Raw genomic sequence first — 25,582 nt, 5'->3', positions numbered from 1 at the left:
AACCAGAAAATATTCACATTTAAGATGCTGAAATCATGGAATTTGAATATTAAATAAAAGATTGAATATGATTAATCAGTTATCAAAGTAGTTTTTAACTAATTTAGTAGTTGATTAATCGTTGCTTTTCTGATACCCTGTTAATAATTACAAACAAACACTTAAAGTTCCTCTTTGTGTGTGTGTGTGTGTGTGTGTGTGTGTCTCTGAAGCCGCTGTCCTGGTTGGACACCTCTGAATATGTGGGTGGGGCTCATTAAATGTTATGGTATTTTGGGGCCCTTATTCGCCCAACGTGCTGATTTTGACGCAGGCAGAATTCGCTCAGGTGAATTATGCAATTATTGGGAGTAATGAGTGTTTGCCTTATATTTTGCGGCATACTCGAACCATCAGTCTAAAAAAAAAATGAGAGAAGTTTTTCAAAATGTTCTTGCATGGGGCCTGTTGTTCATAATGCTACAATATTTCTTCATGGTGGGGGGAGATCAGAATGTGAGATAAATGGGAAAACTGATTCCTGAAATGTGCTCAGTCTGGTGATTTCTTGTTATGGAAAACACTTAGAAGTACGCTCCCTCTGATTTTCTGAGCATGAGCGAACATCCAAATCGTACGACATCGGTAGAGCAGGCTGTGCTTATGAAAGAGCAGATTCAAAATTACAAGCCAAATGTCGAGCAGCTATCTGTTCTGTTCCATTCAGTTGGCAGGATATTATAACATAACAGTCCCATTCTACCTAAAAAATGTGAAATAGACACAGAAGTTGTTAGTGCTCTGAAGTGTGACTGCAGAGCCTCAAACAAGGGCCAACATTAAAACTGGCCCCACTGCACTTTTCTGACTTTGGGCCACCAGATTTCATATTTTACTGGCCAAGTGGGCTTGTAGAAAAATCAGATACTTCCACACTGGAGGTTTTATGATACCACCACAACCTGTGATGGCTGAAAATATTCATGTATTCACGCTCGTACAGTGTTCTAGCTGGCGAGTGCACACTCTGAATAATATACTGAACAAAAATATAAACGCAACACTTTTGGTTTTGCTCCCATTTTGTATGAGATGAACTCAAAGATCTAAAACTTTTTCCACATACACAGTATCACCATTTCCCTCAAATATTGTTCACAAACCAGTCTAAATCTGTGATAGTGAGCACTTCTCCTTTGCTGAGATAATCCATCCCACCTCACAGGTGTGCCGTATCAAGATGCTGATTAGACACCATGATTAGTGCACAGGTGTGCCTTAGACTGCCCACAATAAAAGGCCACTCTGAAAGGTGCAGTTTTGTTTGATTGGGGGGGGATACCAGTCAGTATCTGGTGTGACCACCATTTGCCTCATGCAGTGCAACACATCTCCTTCGCATCATCCGTGAAGAGAACACCTCTCCAACGTGCCAAACACCAGCGAATGTGAGCATTTGCCCACTCAAGTCGGTTACGACGACGAACTGGAGTCAGGTCGAGACCCTGATGAGGACGACGAGCATGCAGATGAGCTTCCCTGAGACGGTTTCTGACAGTTTGTGCAGAAATTCTTTGGTTATGCAAACCGATTGTTTCAGCAGCTGTCTGAGTGGCTGGTCTCAGATGATCTTGGAGGTGAACATGCTGGATGTGGAGGTCCTGGGCTGGTGTGGTTACACGTGGTCTGTGGTTGTGAGGCTGGTTGGATGTACTGCCAAATTCTCTGAAACGCCTTTGGAGACGGCTTATGGTAGAGAAATGAACATTCAATAGACGAGCAACAGCTCTGGTTGACATTCCTGCTGTCAGCATGCCAATTGCACGCTCCCTCAAATCTTGCAACATCTGTGGCATTGTGCTGTGTGATAAAACTGCACCTTTCAGAGTGGCCTTTTATTGTGGGCAGTCTAAGGCACACCTGTGCACTAATCATGGTGTCTAATCAGCATCTTGATATGGCACACCTGTGAGGTGGGATGGATTATCTCAGCAAAGGAGAAGTGCTCACTATCACAGATTTAGACTGGTTTGTGAACAGTATTTGAGGGAAATGGTGATATTGTGTATGTGGAAAAAGTTTTAGATCTTTGAGTTCATCTCATACAAAATGGGAGCAAAATCAAAAGTGTTGCATTTATATTTTTGTTGAGTGTAGTTGCCGAACCAAAGTAGGTAATTTGTCAGAAATCCTCAGTCGTAGTGGTATCTGAGTGGATTGAATTCAACAAGGAGGATCCAAAATTGCGTTTAAATTCATGAGCAGGTCTGACTTCATAAAAACAACAGCAAAAAAAAAAACAAATAACAAATGCATTCTTGTTTGTAATGAAGGAAATAGAAATGGATGACAAACCCGACAAAGTTTCCATTTTCATATTTGCAATTTTGACCTCGACTTGTGGGGGTGTTTGTAGCCTGAAGGTGGAACCGCAATTAAAGACTGGACTTTTGCAAGACTGTGCTGCTACAAAAAAATGTGCATGTAGTTTGTTTATTTATTTAAAAAAATGTAATTCAAAGAAACTCATCAGATGATGTGTTTTATGGCAGACTTTTTTCCATTCCTGCATCTTTTGTTTTACATGTTTAGTGGTATTTAATAGAAATGCTGAATGACATCTGGTCACTTCAAAAACAGGTGTTTTCAGATGTAGTCATAGTTGCAAAAAAAAAAAAAAAAAAATGCTTGACTTATGCATGAGTTCTAATTTTACTGCTGAGCCACAGTAAACCTTTGAATTGCCTTCAACCATGTGTGCAAAAAGTAACCTCAGCATAGGTAGGATGATGTAGCTTTTCATTAATTTCATATCAAGATTAACAGCATTGCAGAGTGGAGATTGTGCCAAGGATTTTTTTTTTATGTAGTTAACAGTATTCACTATTTAAACAGCAGCCAAACTGTGTTTTATTGCTGCTTATAGAACCGTAAAACTTGAGGAATCCATGTAGAAGCTCCAGGTGAGGGAGAAACACTACTGAAAGATGACAATGACAAACAAAACTCACTGTCCTTTTGAGATTTCCATACTTTGGTGGCAGTTGTACAGCCTCAGCCAACTGTTTGACCTTGTAAATAAAATGTTACTTCTTTTTCATGTAATTCGTGCCTGTAAGTCTGTACTGGTGTGTAATCGAAGTACTCTAATATTGTTCTTTACGTTGTATTATGTGATAATGTCTGGTCCTGGACCTTAAAGAATAAATGTAAATTATGAGAAACATTTTTGTCATTGTCTCTTGACCTTGTTTAATGTTTTAAAATGACTCAAAATGTGGGTTTGTTTGGGGATTTTTTTTTTTTTTTCTTCTTCTTCTTTTTTGGTGAAAAAGTGTCCAAACAGACATAAATTTTGTAGTGAAGAAGCGCAAACTTTTGCTGAGCCCAACCTTGAACTTTTGCAATTACATGCTATTCTAATCCAATTACATTTTTTCACAAAGTAATTAATGATTAACTTGATTGGTTAATCGTGTGAGATTTCAGACCGTATAATATCGGGTGTAGGGTGGCAAAATATTAGATTGTTTTACATTTGGATGTATTACTCTGCACCCTGACCGCGCGCTGCTATGCAGATGTCAATAATGGCGCTCTCAGCTGAGAGCGACAAAGTGGCGTTGCGACAACCATGCCTAAATGGGTAAATTTAAGATACCATACAAAAGTATTGATGTGGATTCTGAAACAGAATTACTGTGTCACATTTGATGGATTACTTCGCAGCCTCACCGCTGGTGGAGCGACGATAAGACACTCTTGCTAACTGGAAGCCTCACCGACCAAATTACCTACAGAAAAATAAACCGTACAAACGATGAAATTGTATTAGAATGGGAATAATCCCCTTGTGTCTGATGATTTGCGGACGTTCATGCTGGATTACGGTCACAAATATCCGCTTTACTGGTTCCGCTAACGCGTCGCCGGTAAACCTCAATTTGCGACTGTATAACCAGCATGAACATCCGCAAATCATCAGACACAACAGGGTTATTCCCTAATTATACTTGGAAAATTGTAATCTACAGTTGTAACTTTCAACACAATCCATGAAATTTTGGTGGCTTTATTGTGTACACAAGGTTTCAGATATTCAGCTCCTTTGTGACCACAATTGGAAAGGAAACATGGCCACTACCCAATTCATTCAAGGTTTCACTGAGGTGCCCATGTGTACCAAATTGATGCACAAACTCCTTGTCAAGATATCGCACAAGCAAGGTTTCAGAACTCTGTCCACTGGTGGACATGGTTAGAGTCGAAACATGCCCAACATTGAAATTGTCCAAGCTTGAGTGAGATGACCTTTTATGCAAAATACTAGGTTTCAGACCCTCTGCCCCCTGGTGGGATGGAACAATTAGAATCTAAATGTGTACAAAGTTTCACCTTAATACCTGATGTCTTTCTCAAGGTTTCACAAACACAGACGGACGGACATACACATGGTGTCAAGTTGTTACAAATCTGTCCCATTTCCAGGTAGGCATGTGAGAGCAGAGGTGGGCGATACTGGGAATTTTGCTGTTGATCCGATACCAAGTAAATACAGGCCCAGTATCACCGATATCGATACTTTTTCATATTTAAGCATCATAGATCCAAAGGATCCAAAAGACCTAGGATAGAATTTTGCCGAACACTGTACGTGACAACAAAAATATTATCACAACATTTTTGTTTAAAAAAAATAATCACTCAACACAACTTAAAACAAAATCTCCTGAGGTAGAGGGTTGACAAACCACAATACAAGGATGCGCTGCTCCGTGTTGTGTGACAGCGCAGCGCTGCTCTTACAGAGAGTAGACTTTGATGAATCTGCGTGCATAGCAGTCAGTGCGTGTAGGAGAGAGAAAAAAGCTTTATCAATCATTTTACAAGAGGATCATTCAATATCAATACCAGCGTTGGTATCGATATTATCGATATTAGGATCGATCCGCCCACCTCTATGTGAGAGTGATTCATAGGTCCTGAAATTGTGGGTGTTTCCTAATATGTCACAGATGCAATTTCAACAGCTTGTGTTATTGCAGTGTACGACTTCCTCCCTTATAAGCAGCGGTTGCAGAATTTACTCCTAATTCATCCTGCTAATACGTTCATGCAGCATTGTGGTCACGCCAGCCATGATTGATGCTAACCGCATTCCTATCTGTGAATGCGAACTGCTAGCATTAACCGTGTTAAGCGGGACAGCTTGTGCTAATGCTAGCTGCAGTCAGCATTTTCTTTAATATGGTCCTTCAGCAGAACAATTTCTGGTATAAATATCAGCAGCATGACATTTTAATGTGCTGAAGAGAATTGTGGATGCACTTTTGACCCACTTTCACAAAAAGATTTGCCATTTTCATGTTTTCACTGAGTTGTAGTTGGTGCTTCCTGGGATAAAAGAACCTTCTGATTCTGATATAAAAACATTTTAAATGCTGAGTTACTAATTTGTTTCATTCAGAGGTGCACGTGGCCGACGGCACACCTGTTCTCTGTATCAGGTGATTTAATGGTGTAGCCTAGGGGTGGAGCGCTTCACAGCGTCATATTTCCGCGTCTTCACCACCAGACAGCCTTTTTAATTCCTTCAAATTCTCATCTTTCAACCTCACTTCTTCTCACTGAAAATCGTAAACTGTGGCCTGTTTCTCTTTGATAGTGTCCATGGTAACGGCTCCCAGCATCCCATGCTTTCATCAATGATGACTTCATGTTGGCATGGATCTCCTCGGCTCAGCACAGCTGAGGTTTAAACAAGCCGTGTGACTGATAGCTGACACGCCCTCTCTGGAGGAGGGGTGCTCTTCTGTGACCGTATATGGAGTGTTAGGTAGGGATGAGTGTCTCTTAACAAGTGGTATATATACACACATGCACAGGACAGGTGAGTAAGGGGCACTAAGGTCTTAAAGCCAGACAGACGTATGTCGTCTTTGAATCTTGAGTGATTCACACGTAGCCAAAACCTACAGGTGAGAGTTGACTTGTGACAGTCGGAGATCGTCTCGTGAAACTACAGTCATACTTTCACTGTCTAATAACCGCACGCTTCTGTCTGTTTGTGTGTCTTTATCCAGATGCATCCATCTGTTGTCGGTGACTAACACGTCCGAAGAACTAGGCATCAGAGAATGAGCGCATTGCGTTTCGGTCAGCCTCGGGAAAATATCTGTGTGATGGAAATTAGGAGCAGGTGTTATTGAAGTTCTGTGCAGCTTGAAATGAGATTGGTGGGGTCTGTTGGCCACCACTGATTTTGATTACAGGTTACAAAGCAAAGTTAAAACACTTTGTGTGACCTTGACCTTTGATATTTTTAGCCCAGGATTGATAGAGTTGTTGGAGTCGAGCTGTATGTTGTTTTGAAACACTCTGGTATCTATGGCTGATGTTGCTGTGCTAAGACGTTGTGCATACGTGGATGTTTGAGATCATCAACTTTCAGAGATCCATAACCTTTGACCCCAAACTCAAATGCCTTTAATGCTTTGAGTTGTTTACCGAGTCAGTTTTCTATTAAATAGACAAAAAGTGATCGTACCTGTCCAATATTGACCAAAATTACTAGATTGAATATCAGAAAGCTTAAAAAATATATCTGATGTGAAGGCAGGGAAAGAGTGATTGATATCAGCAGATACTGAAGGTTCCGGTATCGGTGTTGTCCCATCAGTAATTATAATCCCCATTATCAGCAAGTTTTTTTGTCGTCCTTAATCGTTTACTATAACAAAATACTTTACCCCATAATGAAGTCCTATCTAAACACTTAATTTATTCGATTTTATTTATTCATTCATTCACTTTTAAACACAAGCTGCAATCGCTTATTTAAAATAAGCTTTATTTTTTGGTGGTGGTGGTGGGCTTTCCTCCTCATAATTTACACAACAGCACAAATAGCAAAGGACAAATAATTTTAGGTGCCCTAGAATTTTAAATGTCGAAACATTCCTATTCCAACAAAAGTTAAATGTGATTTGTATTTTATTAAAGAAAAATGTGTCAAGTTATAAACTTCTTTTTCCAAGTAAATCTTGTAGACATATTTCTCAGTCCATGATACTGCACAAATTCCACATGATTACAATATAGTAATTTTTTGTAAAATGTTAATTCAATGCAAGTGAAATTTTCTTCCGAATTACAAAGGAACACCTATAATATGAATTTTAAAAAGTGTGCCTACTTTTTACACTTGCATCCAAATATAGAATTAACAGCTTTTTTGTACATTCTAGTAATTTCAAGCCCATTAAATGTGCCTTCAAAAACGTAGAATTAACATTAAAAATATTTTAGATAGGACTTCATTATGGGGTAAAGTATTTTGTTATAGTAAACAATTAAGGAGGACAATAAAACTTGCTAATACTGGGGATTATAATTACCGATGGGACAACACCGATACCGGAACCTTCAGTATCTGCTGATATCGATCACTCTTTCCCTGCCTTCACATCAGATATATTTTTTAATCTTTCTGATATTCAATCTAGTCATTTTGGTCAATATTGGACAGATACGATCCAAAATATTGGAACGACGCACCCCTACTTACAATGATCTTCAAACTCAAATTTTTTAGATGACCTCCCTATTAAAAAGTTCTATAGTGTGACCTTACAAAGTTCAAATTATATATACAATATTGACTGCAAATTTTGCTGAGATTAAAGTTAACAGAATGACAATTATGGAGCCAGTTAATGCAGCTTATTTTATTCATTCTAACTGTCTTAAGTAAAGCTTCAGGGGGTTAAAAAGTGAATCCCTTCTCTGGGCACTTTGTAGAGCTATCTGATATCAGATAAGGATGTTTGCTGCTAAAGGTCAGGTGTTTTGTGGGTTGAAACATTTTGTCCCAAGAATGTGTGTTTTATATGGAACAAATAGGAGAGTGAGCGAGAGAGACAGAGTGTTCTTGTGTGCATGCGTTTGTGTTGATGATGACGGGGCAGCAGGTTTGGGCAGGGTCAGAGTGACGTCTGGTGTTGGACTCCTGAGCTCCACTCTCACTCACAGAGGGAACGGAGACGACGACGGCACGTCATCAGGTAGGACTTGAAGCGCTTTCTCCTGCAACAACTTTACATTCCTTTAATTTCTCATATTTGTGATATTATCTATAAAAAAAATAGTATTTACGCCCTTGAAAGTTACAAATTCTCATCTGCACTTGAGATCTAGAGTTTGTGTCTCGACCACAGAAATATATTTTAAAAGCCATTTTATTGTACTTTTGGATTTGCTGGAAACTTGTCTCCTGGGTTTGCTGTTTCTTGGTTTTCTGTCAGGATTTCCTGCCGCCTCTATTCTTCTGAGGATTGTATATTTATGATGTGTGTAGTTTGATGGCCAAAAAATTTTACTTTTTGCACATCAGACATTATGTTAGGATACCTCATCACCTACTTTATATGAGGTGTGCGTGTGCAGAGTACTTTTCTCATCTGTCAAGAGTTGTTTTTAATTTATAGGAACCTCCATTTGGGGAAATGTATACATATTAAAGTGTACAATCTTTTAATAAATTAATGTTTGCTTGCATTATCTTCCAACAAATGTGCTAACAATCTACAACTACGAGTAAATGCTACCTTAAGACTTCAAATTGGATTTTTTGTTCTTAAATTGGATTTCTTTTGTGTTTCTAGATGTGTCAGCTTCAAATATTCAAACTAATTCAAATATTAAAAATGCAACTTTGATAAACACAAAATACAGTTATTAAAGGATTTTTATTTCTTCAAGCAAAACAACTATCCAATGTCTACATCACCAATGCCAAAAAAAAAGTATTTGATTCCCGGTGTAACTCTTCCATAAACCAAATGGATGTCAATGTGTTACGTGACTGTGGTGGAAATGTGGGAGTCTTATCTTTGTCGAACTTTTAATTTAGCCACATTGTAAGAGCCTTTTTCCTTTTCTGAAACAACACTTAAATGATGTTCCCACAAGTTTTGAGGAGTCATTAGATTAAGTACCTTTGATTGAGATGAAAGAATCCCGGTTCCCTGGCTGTTCATTGTTGTGCTCTTGGAATTTTGGGAAGATCTGTATGGAAGTAAATCAGTGCCATCAGAGTTAGAATTTGAATTTTTAAGGTTGAATTTGTTTAGGATTAAAATATTCAGCCTAAAAAAAATTCAACCTAAAAAAAACAAAAAAAACAAACTAAATAAAAAATTCAACCTAAAAAAAATTCAACATCAAAAATAGAAAAGCACGAAGTAATTGATCCCTGTCTCAGTCATCCAATGTTCAGCAATGTATCACGGGGTTGAATTTTTGAGTTAGAAATTTTTTTACGTTGATTTTTTTTTTTTTTTTTTTAGGGTGACGTTTTTGAGGATGAATATTTTGATGCTAAACAAATTCAACCTTAGAAATTCAAATTCAAACTCTGATTTTGATGCTCAAAAAAAAAAAAATTCAACCTTAAAAACTCCTATTCAAACTCTGATTGCACAGATTTACTTCCACAGATCTGCCAGTCAATTCCATCATATTTTCTCTATTTTGAAATAATACCTCATAGCATTGTTTTTGTATTCCCAGAACTATAAAAGTAACTTTGTAACCTGTTCCTGGTTAAGATATTCTGTTCACATTCCCATTCTTTTCTTCTGAAATTTATTTTGACTTCAAGCATGTGACTGGATGAGACTTTTTAACCAACTTCACGCTGCTGAAACAGTTCTGTTGAAGCGATAGTAAGGGAATGCCAGTGATGTCACTAAAATCTAATTACATATATCCAACTTATTGTCATATTTATTAAAATCTGTGCTTTTAAAATGACTGAATGACCAAACAGGTCAACCTTGACTGAAACGGTCAACATGAAGTAATAAATTTGCTTAATGTTGAATTTCCGTGGTATCTTAACGTCAAAGACTGTGTGTGTTTTTCTTCATCTGCAGGAACATTATCTTTAACGTCATCACAGCCCTGAAAACAATAAATCTCTTATCAGTTACATGTTGGCACAATTAAGAAATGCGACACCAAGTGATCTACATCTACAGCTTGAGGTGCATCATCTGACAGCTTTACGCTATGCTGCATGTAATCTGTAATGTCAGCCCCCCCCCCCCCCCCCCCCCTGAGATAAAACATTTATTTTCCAGCCACCCATCCATTACTGAACTTTCACCTACAAACGCTTAAATTCTTGAGCTGCGATTAGGACTGTGTGAGCCACAGAAGTACAGACCAAGAGTGAGAGCGGGGTTATGTAACGGTATTATGCTAATCTCTTCTGCCCCTTCTTTTGGGCAGGTGGAAAAAGTCAGAAGTGAGAGCACACAACGTGACACAGAAGAAAGAAGCCATCCAACAGAGACGATGACAATTGGCAAAAACTCCAAGAAGAGCTCTGTCCGAAGCTCCATCCGGGCGCCAAAATTCCTTGATAAGTCCAACGGCTTCTACGGTCGCCTTGATGAGATTGACAGCACTGGAAAGAGGACCGGAGAGGAGATGATCAGTGGAGTTGTGGCCAACACAACACCTCAAAATGTGATTGACTTTTTGGGGGCGGATGAGCGGGAAGAAGCGGAAGTCTTTGACTGTAATGAAGGAATGATGGAAGATGATGGGGAGACTCTACTGCGGAGGGAGCCCGGCTGTCGCAGCAGCAGGTGGAGAAGAAGCAGGAGGTCCAGGAGCAAGCAGAAGACTCAGAGAGCCGTGGAAGCCTCATTGAGTTCAGACGAAGACACCAGGCCGACTCTTCAGGTGGAGTTGGAAAAGCTGAAGAAAAAGCAAGATGAGATGGAAAAGTTTGGAAATCGCAATGACGATGACCAGGTCCTAATCAGAGACAAGAAGAGAGGGAGGGAGAAGGAAGCGGTGGAGGGTAAGGAGGAGAGAAGGATGAAGAAAGAGCAAGAGGAGGGGATGAAGATGGTGAAGAGGAGCATGATGAAGAACTACCGCAAGGTTAGTTGAAGGTTGCATAAATGTTCTCATTGTGTCTAAATTCATCCTTTGGTTCCTTTCTCCTGCCATGTTCCACAGGAGAACACATGCTGCGATACAGGAGGTTCGCGGTCGCCATAGAAACAATCATCTCACCTTAATTATACCCCGTCATCAGAGCTCGTTCAAAGTGCAGCAGTTACTTGTTTGCATCAGCGACACTGATAGCAGTAACCTTTTACGTGACGTTAACAGAAATGAAAACATCAAGCTGTGAAGGACACATTCCTAAAAGTCTGTGAAGAAGATGATTGTTGAAAAAAAAAAAAAATGCATGTAGCAAGAGTTTCTCCCTCCTATGGGCGGCATTCCTGCACCTCCTATCAGAGTGCGCTCATGTTGACCCACCTGTTAAACCCACACAACAAACATTCCATTGCTCTGAGCCAATCAGGTCCCCCCCCTCAGGCCAACAGCCCCTCCACTGAGGTCAATCGCCATATTTGCTGAAGAAAAATCATTTACCAGGAGATGAGTCAGTCACAATAACAAACTCTGTCTTTGAGCTGTGGCTTGATGTTTGTATCCTGGAAAAATATCTGGAACATGTCCAAGTGTCCACTTTCATTCACAAATAATCACCTTAAAAAAAAAAAAAAAAAACTCCACTATTTCTACGAAGTGTGAAGGACGTCTTGTTGGATTGGCTCTTGTGAACTTTTCTTCTTTGTTGTTATTGTGCTGTGAACAGCTTGAATGTGGCAGCAGTGAGCAGGTTAATTTCAGCGAAGAAGACGACGGCCATTTTTTGTGCTTATATGCATGTAATATAGGCCCTTTTTTGTGTGTCTGCATTGGGTTCCACAACATCTGATGAACCATGAAGATTCAGTAACACTGATAAAATAAACAACACTGTCATCAGCATATAGTTTTAGACTGAAGCCTCAAGAATGGGAATTAGCTAGCCAATTAAATCTTCAGTGTTTGGCAAATTTAAAGATGATAAAGCTTTTCAGTTATTATTCTTAGTCAGTCATATCGTTATTGTTGATGTGCCGACAACTTTTCAAAAAAAACCTTTGGAATGTTTGAAGATTAAATGCGTAGAACAAAAATTATCGTTCTTTTGCTGCTCATTTGTTGCAAATATAGACTTTAATACATTAATCTTCACCCATTACAAAGCACAGTTGGGGTTTATAATCCTCAGACCGACTGCATTTGAATCCTTAGATATCAAAACTGAACTAAAAGAACTCTTATTAAAGTGCATCCATCTGCCAAAGTACAAATCTTTATCTTTTCCCAGCTTTCGTATGAGCTACAGTTTGTATTTCTGGAGAACTCTGGCACCCCTCTATAATGCACATGTAGCTCAATACAATCTGATTGTTTCCTGATCACCTGTTTGAATTGATAACGTTCATCTTGGTCTCCTTCCCATCAGAATTTGGACCAAGCGCTCCGCCGCGGCTGGGAGACTTTCATCGCCAACCTCTACAGTGTCACACTAACGCCTGTGCCATCATCCACATCTTCACCATCTTCTGCATCGCAGAAGAAGCTTCAGCACAACCTTGTGTTAGCCGAGCTTCATTAGAACTCAATGGAGTCTTACTATTTGCGTGCACAGAAATGGTACTTAATGATGCCTTAAGATCATGTTTGCTGCCTGATTACATGATGGTGCTGAGAGCCACGTTTTTTTTTTCCTGAGAGGAGCTGAGCTGTAGATTAAACAGTGAAGTCAAAGATCAGATTGAGTTTAACTGCGTCTGGCTCCCCTTTAATCACAGTGATTATCATGCATTTAGTAATCTTTTATCACATGAATGTTGCCCTCTCTGTTTGGCACGACACTATGTAGCCGCCATGATGTTGATGTGTGACCAAATGGAAGATTACAAGATTACCAGTGTGACAGCTGAGTGGACTTTTGCCAGTATTCACAATCAGTGCTGCTCATTGATTTCTGGCTAACAGCAATCAGTGACGGGTAACAGGAACAGACACGAAGACAATCATTTCTTAGTCAAACCCAAGTATGGTGAGGTTATTAGTTAGCGTATTACACAACATCTCAGGTCATTCCACTTTTTGGTGTTTGACCTCTTGAAAGGTCTTCTCTCACTGTCGTCAGATGAAGGTTATTTAACTTGAACAGACGAGATGAGAGTGTTTTTGTAATCTGGTATAAAATCACTGACAAACCAGAAAGCACTTGTATTACAACTGTATATACGGTATCTTTATTAATTATTGGTACAGTTAATTTTGCAGTGTAAAATAGACTCTGTAGAGTTCCCACTCCAAATGATATTAAATTAACTCTCATAGTGTTAAATCAAGTTGATCGATTCTTAGAGTTCATGTATAATGGATCTCAGGGCCGATTTAATTTCAATTGATTTCATTTATATAGCGCCAAATCACAACAAAGTTGCCTCAAGGCGCTTCACACAAGTAGCTTTACCAACCCCTAGAGCAACCACTCAGGCGACAGTGGAAAGGGAAAACTCCCTCTGATGATTTGAGGAAGAAACCTCAAGCAGACCAGACTCAAAGGGGTGACCCTCTGCTTGGGCCAAGCTACCAACACAACTGCCAAAAACGAGTATACAGGACATTTTGAGAGTCCATGTTGGTGTCCAGGACGGGAGGATGTAAGACACCAGGAGGACACCTGGATCCAGTTCATTGTTTGATTTTTTTTCCTCCCCCTTTTCAACTTTAAAAAATGTATTCTCTTCATACTGAATAAATTTTAAAACCAGATCTCTCTCAAAACCTGTTTAAGCAACTTTCCCAAGTAGCGAGTCTGAACAACGTGTGTGTGTGGTATTCGAGTGTCTAGTATTTTTCTATTTATTTGTGATTGAGTATTATGAAGAGTAAAATAAAAAATTACACCAGGACATGTCTACTACATATGTATTTTGTTTACACAATATCTCTTGCTGAAGAATTCTTGATGAGTATGCTGAAAAATTGGTATTTGTACTTTAATTTTATTATTATTATTTGTATCTTCTGTAGTCATGGATCACAACAAGAAGCACTTTTAAATGAATAAATCTGTTTATTTTACTGGCTGTATTTTCATTTATTTGTGGATTTAAATTCGTTGTCATGACAGTGTCTTGATTATATTGATGTCAGTGCAATCTTAAGGCAGTGACAAGTGTTATGAGCACAAATCAACATGAAAATTAACATATGTACAAGTTTTATTATTATATAATAAAATGATAACAAATAAGGAACGATGTGTTAACAGCCAAAGGCCCTTTAACTTTCTTACCAAGCTAAATAGAATCAATAATATTAAAGAAAATATACATTTACTGCTCTGCATGCATGTCATAATATCGCAGAAAATCTGTTTTTCCATTTAATAGGATTACCCCAGTGGTTCCCAAACTTTTTCTGGAGGTATTCTGTTTATTTCCAAACTTCACGAGAATAAATTTTAAAACATTGTAATTTATACAAAAGTACAACGTCTTATTGAACAAAACAAAATAAGGTGATGCTAGTGCAATTTTGAAAAGTGACAAGCTTTAAATATCTTATTTTTACATTCTTTTTTTTTTTTTAACATTTATTTCTCACAAACTTGTCCATGTTCTGCTGTCAGTGCCCAAACATGACCATCATCAGTGGTCATGGTCAAAAATCCTTGCCAAAATGTACACAAAACTTTATAACTACAAAAATGTTTAATAATTTTATATATATATATATATATATATATATATATATATATATATATATATATATATATATATATGTATATATAAAATATAAATTTTTTAAAGTAATATCGAGAGACGGAAGTAAAAAAAGAAAAGAAAAACAAACAAGGAAATCTAATCATTAAAAAAATATTTCTAAACAATTTTGATTCGGATAGTTTACAAAATACTGCATGCTTTGATGAAAATAAAACATTATTTTTTCAGTCTTTGCTGCTGCCACCTTGTGGAGTCGTCGCAAAATACATTTGCGTCTTTGTGCTTTGTTTTGCAGTAATTTTTTTTTTACCTTTGACACATGACTATATATATATATATATATATATAATTATAATTATATATATATATATATATATATATATATATATATATATATATATATATATATATATATATATATAATTATAATTAATCATTATTTGTTTTTATTGAATAGCGTTGCGGTGACGTCACGCAGAGTGGGCGGTGTTCTAACCGGACATTAAAAAGGAGCCGCGCTGATTTCTTTTTCCGTTTCCTCTTTTGTCCTTGCAGAGGTAAGAGGTTTGCATGGCATGACAAATTTATTTTACAAACTTTGCAATTTATTAAGCTTGCATTTTGTCGACACTTTTTCTTCTTAAGGAACAGTTTGTTGTTTTTTAGAGGTTTATTTTTATTTAAAGGTGGCAGGATGAGCCTAAAGTTTTGCTGCGATGCCTCCACAATCTGCAGCAATCCGAACGTAAAGTGCAGTTATTTAAATAAATCTCTCCTTGATATTACGTGCATTATGTGTCCCATAAGTGTCGCATGGATCATTTGTCCAGAGTTCTTGTTCTGAATGTATCTTGACACGTGGTTTGAAAATGGCGCGGCGGCTACCATCGTCTCTATGATGATACTTTTCACAGACCTGTACTGAGTGACTGTGATTGTACTTTAATGTTCTGATATGAGACGATTTTAAAATATATACTTTAAAGAAAATGCTGAGTCACGCCGCCCTGAACAGCTAAGTCGCGCGCGCTGGTCACGTGTCGTTCTGTTAGCTGCATCAAGCTAAAACAGGCTAATCTTTCTTTGTCTTCCAGATGAAAGAAAAAGCTGAGTTCTACTTTGTGGAAAAGGTAACTTATAAAATCCTGCTGTTTTCCCTTTAGTGTTTCTGGTTAAATGATTTTTAGTCCTTATGAATGAGAAAGAGCCTCATTGTGCTACAGTGATGTTTTCAATTGAACTCTCTCACTGAATTATTTTGAGGATACTCAGATTTACACATACTGAGTAGCACTAAGATGTATCGTAATTTAAACTAAAAAAGTAAATAAATCTGTCTTCCACACTTGAAACTTTGCTTTGTACTTCAGGTGGGAGAAAGCTGTTGGAGAACCTTCAGAAGGTAATTTATAACAATTGTAAACTTCTTAAAACTCGAACCTGCTGCTGGAGCTCAGTGCTGCAGTGATGAGTTTCTGAACTCTCTCTTACTGAATTAGCATTTGAAGAAACCTCTTTACCAGATTCTGAGTGGTGTTTATGGGCTCCAGCTAAATCCAATAAAGAGCATTTCTGCTCTTAATGTCATAAGAAACTCTGAATCCTCATTTGATACGTAAACCTCAACCTCTTCATATCACGTCGGTAAAACACCGATATGCTGTACATTGTAGTACTTCAATGTGGTTCTGCTGAGTTCTAGCACAGCCACGATGTCTCTGATCTTACTGCTTGGTGCGCGCAGAAACATGTTCAAGCAGAACAGGGAATTTTAGGATGTACGAGGTCTGTCAAAGTATAGGTCCTTTTTATTTTTTTCAAAAATATGGATTTCATTTATATGTTTTTACGTCAGACATGCTTGAACCCTCGTGCGCATGCGTGAGTTTTTCCACGCCTGTCAATGACGTCATTCGCCTCTGAGCACTCCTTGTGGGAGGAGTCCTCCAGCCTCTCGTCGGAATTCCTTTGTCAGAGAGGTTGCTGAGAGACTGGCGCTTTGTTTGATCAAAATTTTTTTCTAAACCTGTGAGACACATCGAAGTGGACACGGTTCGAAAAATTAAGCTGGTTTTCGGTGAAAATTTTAACGACAGAGATTTTGAGGTGATACTGTCGCTTTAAGGACTTCCCACGGTGCGAGACGTCGCGCAGTGCTCCCAGGCGCTGTCGTCAGCCTGTTTCAAGCTGAAAACCTCCACATTTCAGGCTCTATTGATCCAGGACGTCGTGAGAGAACAGAGAAGTTTCAGAAGAAGTCGGTTTCAGCATTTTATCCGGATATTCCACTGTTAAAGGAGATTTTTTTTTTTTTAATGAAAGACGTGCGGACGGATTGCAGCGTCGGCTCTTAGCCGCTGCGACACTCCGCCACTGGAAAAACACCTCTGTTGGAAGCCTTAAGGACAAGTTGGAACATGCCCAGCTGTTAAACAATTTCTCATATACTCACTCCACTGAAAGCCATCAAAAGCCGCCTGGATTTTACAAATGGTTATCAACACGGAGGTGTTTTTCCTGTGCCGCCGCACCGTGCCGGCTGTGTCCCGACACGCGGACCCGTCTGCATGTCTTTCATTAAAAAAAATCTCCTTTAACAGTGGAATATCCGGCTAAAATGCTGAAACCGACTTCTTCTGAAACTTCTGTTCTCTCACGACATCCTGGATCAATAGCCTGAAATGTGGAGGTTTTCAGCTTGAAACAGGCTGACGATGGCGCCTGGGAGTGCTGCGCGACATCTCGCACCGTGGGAAGTCCTTAAAGCAACATTATCACCTCAAAATCTCATCAGCCGTTAAAATTTTCACCGAAAACCAGCTTAATTTTTCGAACCGTGTCCACTTCGATGTGCCTCACAGGTGTAGAAAAAATTTTGATCAAACAAAGCGCCAGTCTCTCAGAAACTTCTCAGACAAAGGAATTCCGACGAGGGGCTGGACGACTCCTCCCACAAGGAGTGCTCGGAGGAGAATGACATCACCGACAGGCGTGGAAAAACTCACGCATGCGCACGAGGGTTCAAGCATGTCTGACGTAAAAACATGAATGAAATCCATATAGTTTTTGAAAAAAATAAAAAGGACCTATACTTTGACAGCCCTCGTACATCTTTTTGTATAATAATGCGTGTATGCACTTTAAGTGCAGTGACAATTTTAATTGTTAATCCTATTCAGACACATGAATTTGAAGTTGTAAAAGCATTAAAATAAGAACGATAACATTTTTGACGTCGGCCAATCCAGACCCGGATCAGGTGATGATTTTATTACGTCCTTGGCAAAGTGTGGAAGATTCAGTGCTGCTCCAACCCATTCTCCATGTAATGTGGGCTTGTGTCAGGAAAGGCATCCGGCGTAAAACTTACACTGAATCAGTGTACAGCGCCACCTCTGATCTGCAAGAATCCTTGCCTATAGATATAAATACTCTTATTACGAGGTACACTGTGATTGGCTGTAGGCTCCGCCGAGCTCCCAAATGCTACGTTAATGGATTTGCACGTTGCGATTCGATCTTGCAATTTCTCAATAATACTCTAAAATATTTGCATTGCCGCTACGCTTGACGAGGCCAGGTCATCTCTGGCGTGTGGTGAACTTGTCTATTAGTCAGTTTAAAATGCTGAAGCTGCCTGCCTTTTTGACGAACCTGTGACCCTTTCTGTTCCTCTGTAGGTTTGTCAGAGCTCCACTGTTGGGAGTGCAGAGGTGAATTTAATAAATAAATAAAAAAAAATGTTTGCTGTCTGGGTGTAAACATGATGATTTACATTTAATGACAAGCATATGCCTGAATTTATTGATGTCAGCCTTGAATCTGATCACCCTTAATGAAGACTTTAAAATACTGTTGTGTAAACATACAATTTACGAGTTCTTGTTTTCTGCCAGGTGAGATGAGAAGAAGAGGAAACGTGTTCTCGCTTGCAACAAGTATGTAAATGTCTTTCCTACATGTATCCAACTTGTACACTTGTGTGTATTATGCTGAAATGGGAATTTTATTTTTGGAGCCGAGTAGAAGCTGTTGCCTGTTTGAAAGGATGACATGAGGTCAAACCTCACTAACTCCTGGACGACAAGTGTCACATGGCAGTCTGTCACCAAAGCACTGATCAAACCTTTTTTGAATAATTTGGTAAAAGAATAATAAAAAAAAAGTTAGTGTTTGTGCTCTTACCGCAGTGTGATCTCCATTGCAGGACCTGTGATTCTTCAGCATGTTACATAAGTTCAAATGGTGAGATTTCTTCAGCTTCATCATGAATCTGCGACAGTTTCAGTGATGATGAAACTTAGCTCACTATGACCCACTGTGAAATGGAACGAACATCTGAGGAACTGCAGTGTAGTTTTTGACCAGTGTGTTGAGTTGAATGGGGTATAAAAATGGGTCTTGTGTTTTGGCAGGATTCTGACTGCTGCAGGAAATGGAATCCCATTGGTCTTGAGCGAGGTAAGAATGTCGGCATTGCGCTTACATTTGTGAAGCAACTGATAATGATGAGAGAAACTTGGAATCTCGTTCGTCTGAACTTGTGTTGAGAAATGGAATATCTGATATCTGTGACGGTCAGCGAGTGGTGGCGTTAAATATTTTTATGTGAGGCCTGATGGCTGTTTGTCTTACAGGTACCCAGTGTCAGTGATGCTGTAAACGGGTGAGCTCTGAAACCTTTTGCAGTGCAGACAGACACCTGATTTCGTAGTGGTGTTTAGAGCCCGACTGATACACGAGCTACTTGCTGTTAAATGAGTATTGGCATTTGTAATGACTATTAGATGACTACAAAAAAATTTAGATGGGGAGAATGCAGCCCATGTTAGACAAGGTCATTTTTCAAGGGATGCATTAAAGTTTTCAAATATAACTTTAAATTCTAAAATATTAACAAATGCACATTTATATCAATTGATGTAATTATCCCCCTCCCCCAGTATGAAATACAGGGGGGGTTATTTTGATCAGCATGTCGGTCCATTTGCGCTTGTTGACGCAGTATCTCAAGAACCAGTTGACCAGTTTCATCTATATTTAGCACAAACCCAGACCACAATTTTGGGATATGAATGTCAAAATGAGTTTAAATTCAAACTGAATCATATCTTGCTGATTGGCAACACAATGTTTCTGGGGGAGTATTGCTCAACTATTCATGTTAGTGGTTTTTAGAATCAGTGTCCCTTTATTTAAATAAATCCTGTATTTGTTGGGCTCTAACGGTGCTATTCTAGGGGCGGGAATGCCGCTGCCACTCATCCTTCATGATGATAACCGCACATGTCTTACGCCTTGGGCCAATGTCAGACCTGAAAAGGTGAACCCACTGGCATTGCCTTGGCAACGAGGGGAAGACCTGTTGGGGTTTCCAACAGTCTGAATGGAAACATGAATAATGCACTGAACTCCTACAGAGATCCTTTTGATTCTGAAGTGGTTGGGTTTTTTCCTTTCTGCATTTAGGAATGGGCTGGTGTACATCCCTTTGTTGAGGTCACATCAGGAAGGTAGGTCCTCTTGACAGTGAACACCATCTTGTGGGGTGGCATAGCAAGACAATTGTTCATTTTGTGATAAAAGCATGGAATTTGGCACACACATTCTAACTTAAGTTTTGACTCCTGGACAAACTGAAACTGGTCTTTGTCACCATTTTTACCCAATAACTCCAGAACATTCAGTCATAGTCCAAACTATACCTTTTTGGAATCATCAGACAAATAGTGTTTAGTTTCAACATGATTTTAGAGCATTTTTAAATTTTGACCCCAGTAGCTCATTAGAGGTCAGTTCCAGGATGGCTCCATATTTGAAAATAAACATTAATTTAGAATGTGTGCCAAATTCCATGCTTCTATCACAAAGTGAACCATATGGAAACTTTAGCTAAGCTGCACCACTATGAATGCTGGCATGTGACATGATGGCAAAGGTACATACAGCTGTTGTAGTTGTGGCACCATCAGTCCTCCTGTTGACCCTGTATGACACTGAGAACCCTTCCATAGGGAAGGTGTACACTGTGATTGGCTGTAGGTGCTCTATGGGGTCTGAGAGGTTCTGACTTTGCATGGTCTACTAATATAGCTGAGAAAGAAAGGGGACTGATCACGTTCCTGAAGAACTGCTAATTTGTGATCGAAGTTTGCTAATCTAACTTGTACCACCTAGGTTGGGCCTGGCGCAGAAGACTCTTATAGCAGTGTTCCTGAACTCCACGTTTGAGATGAGAGCATTTATACTGCAGTGAACTTCACACTGGTTCCTGAAAGAATACAGTGATGCAGGAAGTCTTTATTCTACTGTTTTTACCCAAACATCATGGGTGGCTCTTCAGTGCTGCTGTGCACATTGTCTCAGGTACAGTAACTGTTTCTGTTGTGTATTTCTATTTGTACTATATTTGCACAATGATGAATTTTCTTACCGCCCCAGTCTGAAGATTCGTGACTGATTGGTACCCCTCTGATTGCACCATGTGACTGTTTGACTAATGTAGTCTGTCTAATCTCTGAAAGAACCTTGTTCCAGATTAATCTGGATTTGGCCTGACAAAATTTGGCCTGTCAGTTTGACCTATTTTATCACTCTCCACTTATTTCCTTATTTTTTTGGTGTCTCTTCAGGTCTGGAAATCTGAAATCTTGGCCTGTTGGTGAGTTACTATTTTGGTTAAATGTAAAACTGCTGCTTGATTGTGCAAAGTGATTTATTTATTTATTTTTACTGCCCCAGTCTGATTGGTGATTGATTGGTATCCCCTCTGATTAGATGGTTCAAAGATCTAGTACCACCTCTGTTGTGGTCAGATGATAAGACATGTCCATGTTTCAGGTCTCAAGCTGGGCCGAGCCCTTAAATCAAGTGCTTGGATTTATGGCTGAAGGGTAAGAATACAAACAAACTCTAGTACAAAAAATTTGAGGTGATGAGGAGTTTTTACCGCCCCAGTCTGATGATTGATGACTGATTGGTATCCCCTCTGATCATACAGTTTGACTTACTGTGGAAATAATTCTTTTAACTTGTGGCTGTTTTCACTTAAGCTTTGTTTTCTGCAGGTTTCTCAGAAGAAAGTCATCAGATCACCTCTGTTTTCCTCACGTTAATCTAGCTTGTCTTTAAAATGGGGAAACGTTCTGTATTTTTGTGTGCAAAAGATCAAAATTCAGTTGCTGGTTTTGTTGAAGTTTTTTCTGAATCTTTGCACTGTTTGATCTAATAAACATGTTATAGAGGAGGTGGAGAACTGTTTTCATTCAGTGGGATAAAAGCTGTTTGGAGTTGCTGTGCTCACATGAGAATTGTCACCAATTTACCATCATTGTGCGCTAAATTTGAAATTTACTAACAATGTTGTCTTAAATCATCTCAAGAGAATATTTACAGCTATCCTTCAAATGGTGATGCAAGCACCAGATTTGGTACAAATATTCAAACATTCCTTAGAAAAAGCAGAGTTGATGTATAATTAGGCAACCGGGCCCCAAATTGACATTTGCCATTCTTGCTATTTATACCACATACCTCTTACAGTTCAAACTACACCTTTTGGAATCTCTGATCAGACAAATGATGCATAGTAGTTTTCAATATTAGAGCATCTTTCAGTTTTGATCCCTATGTATTTCTGAAGTTGACCTTTACCTGGCTGCCTATTGAGTATTTGTGCCTTTCCTAAGCAGTAATGTCCAAAGTATTGCTTTTTAAGTTAAGCTCGCTGATATACATCCTAATAAGCCGAGCTCCTTGAGAAATTTTGCGCAAGATAACTTTCAACGAAAGCCAGTGTGACTCATAAGTCTTGCACATACGGGTGACATAACTTGTAGGTAAGCTATGCAATTGATAGTTTGCACAAGTGTCTTGTAATTTAATCATGTCTAAATACATCCATCAATGCTGGCCACTGATTTGCTGAAACTTTGCAGTTCTCATGCAAACAGACTTTCATTAACATGGAAGAAATATCAATCTGACAGACGTGTCCACATAGAACTGATTTTCAAAAATGTCAAATACTTTTGTGGTTGGAAACATTTTAAAGCAAGTCCTGGTTTTTCTGTTGCAGGTGTATTTCTCAGGGTGCCGGTGTCATGCTCTGATCACAAATGTGCTGCAACTCTTTAAACTTTTAAAGTGCTCTTGGTTAATTAAGGTGTGACAACTGTATTAATTCATTAGACATGCCAGCATTTAATAGTCACGATATGCAGGCCCCATTAAGGTGTGACAGGGCCTTTAGGTTGCCCCCTTGAGTTGGTAGTGTAAAGACATGCCACCTGCTTAGAGTGGATGTGATTGTAATGTGTAATTACAGTGGGTTAAATGCAGAGAATAGTTTATGTACAATGAATGTCCCTTTGTAGAGTCAGCATTTACAAATGTTACCTAAATTGCTGCAGAAAACTACCAGGATCCAGTTAATTTAGATCTTTGAACATGCTCTCCCTAAAGGCCTCAGTAAGTGCTGCTCTAAAACAATCTGAAGTTGGGATTTTTATTGAACTTAAAAAAATGCATAAAAAGGACAAGAGGTCATCAGTGCATTACAAACATCTTATTCACATTCCCATTTAGGATAAGGTCCATAAATAAACACTGAACTTGGATATCTTACAAATTGGGTCATTCTACTGTGAAGATTCTTGCGGAGATGTCATCCAGTAACCAGTCTACTCCGGCCAACAAGTTCTTTCCTGTCACTGCGCTGCAACCCATGATGCACCAGTGGTGAGTTTTGATCTCATCCAGAGCCAGCGCCTTGCAGGAAGAGAGAAGTTTAATATGGTAGATGATGTCACTAATATTTGGTCATTAAACTCAAGCAGTCACCTACCTCTTGAATGGCTTCTTTCGAAAGGGCGCCTGGTAGATCCTGTTTGTTGGCGAACACCAGCAGGGTTGCTCCAGCTAACCTCTGTAACCAGAAACGTCCAGTTACTTTTTGTTTGACTCTTCCCAAAGTGTCCACTGGCTGTCCTTACCTCCTCCAGCAGTAAGACGGCAAGTTCCTTCTTGCAGTCGTCCAGCCGGAGTCTATCCGCGCTATCCACCACCCATACCAGCCCGTCTGTGCTCTCAAAGTAGTTCCTCCAATAAGAGCGCAGGGACTTTTGACCACCCACGTCCCAAATATTTAAATTAAACCTAGAAGCGGATGAAATGTGAGACTAAGGGGTAGAACCTACAGTCCTGATTTATTTAAAAAGTGAAATGAAGTAATCCAATCACAATCAAATTTATTGCCAAGTAAATTCTCATTCTTTTGACAGATTAAGCTGAACGTACAAAATGTTTTGCTGTCGAGTGGCAAAAATTGCAAAGTGCTTAATACAGTACCAAAACACAAAGGTAATTAATTGGTGTGACATCAGTAATGTTGCCAAATTGCAAGTTTCACCATGAAAAATGGTTTCTTTCAAACAGAACATTCAGAAATGTATCCCAAAATGTGATCAACAAATACAGGCAATACAGGTTGCATAAGTGTAGTGCAACGACATTAGGCTACAATCTCCCATGTGCCTTCTGGCACATGAGGTGATTGGTCATCTTTTCACGTTTTTATATATATATATATATATATATATATATATGGCTCCTTATTTGGAATGGCATAAAAATTAGTTGCAGAGGCATTTAGTTTTTTCACCATTACCATGGTAACCCTTCAGCTTCAGTTCAAGTCTGCCAGAACAGTCAAATGTGACAAAATGAAAGCCATATATTGACAGAATATACTAATCAAAACAGAGGTTGCCTAAGTTTGACATACTTTTATTTTAACCCCCTTTCCTGATGTCAACAAAATTCCAGAGTCCTACAGCATCTAAATGCAGCTGGATTAGTGTTGGCACTGATTAGACTCCCTACTCTTCCTCCAATGGGACAAACGGTGTCTTTTTCTCTGTGTGTGTGTGTGTGTGTGTGTTTTACCCTTTGTGCTCCAGTGTCTGGATGTTGAAGCCCAGAGTTGGAGAGATGGTGCTGACATCTTCTCCGTTAAACTTCTTCAGGATGGTGGTTTTTCCTGCGTTGTCCAAACCTCTGAGTTTGCATGTTAAGGTTGGTTATTTCATAACAACGACTTAGCTCGCGACAAATATAGCTAAATCACACACAAAGAAATATTTTAAATACAGTGTCTAACCCGGAAGCAAGTAACCACGTTATTTGGGTGTAAATTGAAGCAAACGTGAAGTTCCGAAGCTCGTGTTAGCTGTGCTGTGCTAGCTAGCCGTCAGGATACAGCATCAGCAGTCTCATCTCTCGCTCCTTCTGCTTCATCTTCTTCAAAATCGTCAACAGACCCATCGCGGCTGTTGTCCTACACGGCTGCTGTTTTAACAAATAATTTTTACGCGTTTAAAATTGTGTAAATTATTTTTGTTCGCATCTTGTGTCCCGATTGCCCCGCCCACACATCCGCCAACTGACAGAGGCAAAGAAAGTAGAAGCTGATTGGTCAGTGAAGATGCGTTAAGGTGTGGCCTTGATTTTAGTGGTATTTGGCGCCATCGTGTGTCTATTAGAAGACATGCACATGTGCTCTTCAAATCTTGTAAAATAAAATATTCTTTGAATTAGTCACACAAAATAGAAATACATAACAAAAGTCTTAAATACAAAAAAATGGACAGTGTGCTTCAGTTTTATTTCAGCAGAAAATCCTGTTACAACAAAAATTTAAATGTAACTTTTTGGAATTTCGTGTTTGAAAAGTCCTCAAGCCTCATTTTAAGATATTTTTGTAGGTGTGTAACCTAGTTACTACATACAAAGACAGTTGAAAACTCACTCAATAATACTTTTTTATTTATTTATTTGCAAAAGTGTATTGTGATTTTATAAATTGCAGCACACTGCCTAAAATAACGTATTTCTCATCCAACATCAATAGTGTATCTTTACAAGTGAAAGTG

At 39.0% G+C, this 25,582-nt stretch overlaps 2 protein-coding genes, 1 long non-coding RNA gene and 5 other non-coding genes across 12 annotated transcripts; 7 read left to right on the top strand and 1 right to left on the bottom strand.

Annotated features, from left to right (window-relative positions):
• The first annotated feature begins 7,814 nt into the window (after positions 1 to 7,814).
• On the top strand, positions 7,815 to 13,307 carry sb:cb1058. Of its 2 annotated transcripts, XM_034164159.1 has the most exons (3): positions 7,815 to 8,042; positions 10,273 to 10,935; positions 12,365 to 13,307. In XM_034164159.1, the coding sequence occupies exons 2-3, from the start codon at positions 10,339 to 10,341 to the stop codon at positions 12,515 to 12,517; spliced, it is 750 nt and encodes a 249-aa protein (XP_034020050.1). In that variant the 5' UTR covers positions 7,815 to 8,042; positions 10,273 to 10,338; the 3' UTR covers positions 12,518 to 13,307. The 2 variants fall into 2 exon arrangements, with proteins under 2 accessions (XP_034020050.1, XP_034020049.1); XM_034164158.1 differs by lacking the exon at positions 7,815 to 8,042 and having other exon boundaries at positions 10,106 to 10,935.
• Positions 13,308 to 15,173: 1,866 nt separating this feature from the next.
• On the top strand, positions 15,174 to 21,897 carry LOC117504644. Of its 3 annotated transcripts, XR_004558859.1 has the most exons (13): positions 15,174 to 15,208; positions 15,746 to 15,781; positions 16,022 to 16,053; positions 18,332 to 18,364; positions 18,548 to 18,589; positions 18,859 to 18,896; positions 19,067 to 19,112; positions 19,289 to 19,317; positions 20,121 to 20,164; positions 20,829 to 21,017; positions 21,284 to 21,312; positions 21,492 to 21,544; positions 21,719 to 21,897. It is a non-coding gene; the product is annotated as an uncharacterized LOC117504644 (long non-coding RNA). The 3 variants fall into 3 exon arrangements; XR_004558857.1 differs by having other exon boundaries at positions 18,548 to 18,896; XR_004558858.1 differs by lacking the exon at positions 21,284 to 21,312 and having other exon boundaries at positions 18,548 to 18,896.
• On the bottom strand, positions 15,885 to 25,078 carry arl2 (ADP-ribosylation factor-like 2). 2 transcript variants are annotated; one of them, XM_034164145.1, is made up of 6 exons: positions 24,910 to 25,078; positions 24,597 to 24,707; positions 23,645 to 23,807; positions 23,497 to 23,577; positions 23,278 to 23,420; positions 15,885 to 15,895 (listed from the first exon to the last, which is right to left on the bottom strand). In XM_034164145.1, the coding sequence occupies exons 1-5, from the start codon at positions 24,972 to 24,974 to the stop codon at positions 23,286 to 23,288; spliced, it is 555 nt and encodes a 184-aa protein (XP_034020036.1). In that variant the 5' UTR covers positions 24,975 to 25,078; the 3' UTR covers positions 15,885 to 15,895; positions 23,278 to 23,285. The 2 variants fall into 2 exon arrangements, with proteins under 2 accessions (XP_034020036.1, XP_034020035.1); XM_034164144.1 differs by lacking the exon at positions 15,885 to 15,895 and having other exon boundaries at positions 23,180 to 23,420.
• LOC117505560 lies at positions 18,934 to 18,998 on the top strand. The gene has a single exon (XR_004559143.1). It is a non-coding gene; the product is annotated as a small nucleolar RNA SNORD29 (small nucleolar RNA).
• Positions 19,153 to 19,222, top strand: LOC117505562. The gene has a single exon (XR_004559145.1). It is a non-coding gene; the product is annotated as a small nucleolar RNA SNORD30 (small nucleolar RNA).
• LOC117505568 lies at positions 19,917 to 20,042 on the top strand. The gene has a single exon (XR_004559151.1). It is a non-coding gene; the product is annotated as a small nucleolar RNA SNORD22 (small nucleolar RNA).
• Positions 21,061 to 21,132, top strand: LOC117505564. Its single transcript, XR_004559147.1, has one exon. It is a non-coding gene; the product is annotated as a small nucleolar RNA SNORD31 (small nucleolar RNA).
• Positions 21,576 to 21,649, top strand: LOC117505566. The gene has a single exon (XR_004559149.1). It is a non-coding gene; the product is annotated as a small nucleolar RNA SNORD31 (small nucleolar RNA).
• Positions 25,079 to 25,582: the final 504 nt, after the last annotated feature.

The sequence above is a fragment of the Thalassophryne amazonica genome, chromosome 23, assembly GCF_902500255.1.
Source record: "Thalassophryne amazonica chromosome 23, fThaAma1.1, whole genome shotgun sequence".
NCBI classification, from domain to species: domain Eukaryota; kingdom Metazoa; phylum Chordata; class Actinopteri; order Batrachoidiformes; family Batrachoididae; genus Thalassophryne; species Thalassophryne amazonica.
Note: the sequence above shows the minus strand (reverse complement) of the source record. Positions and strands in the feature narration are given on the sequence as shown.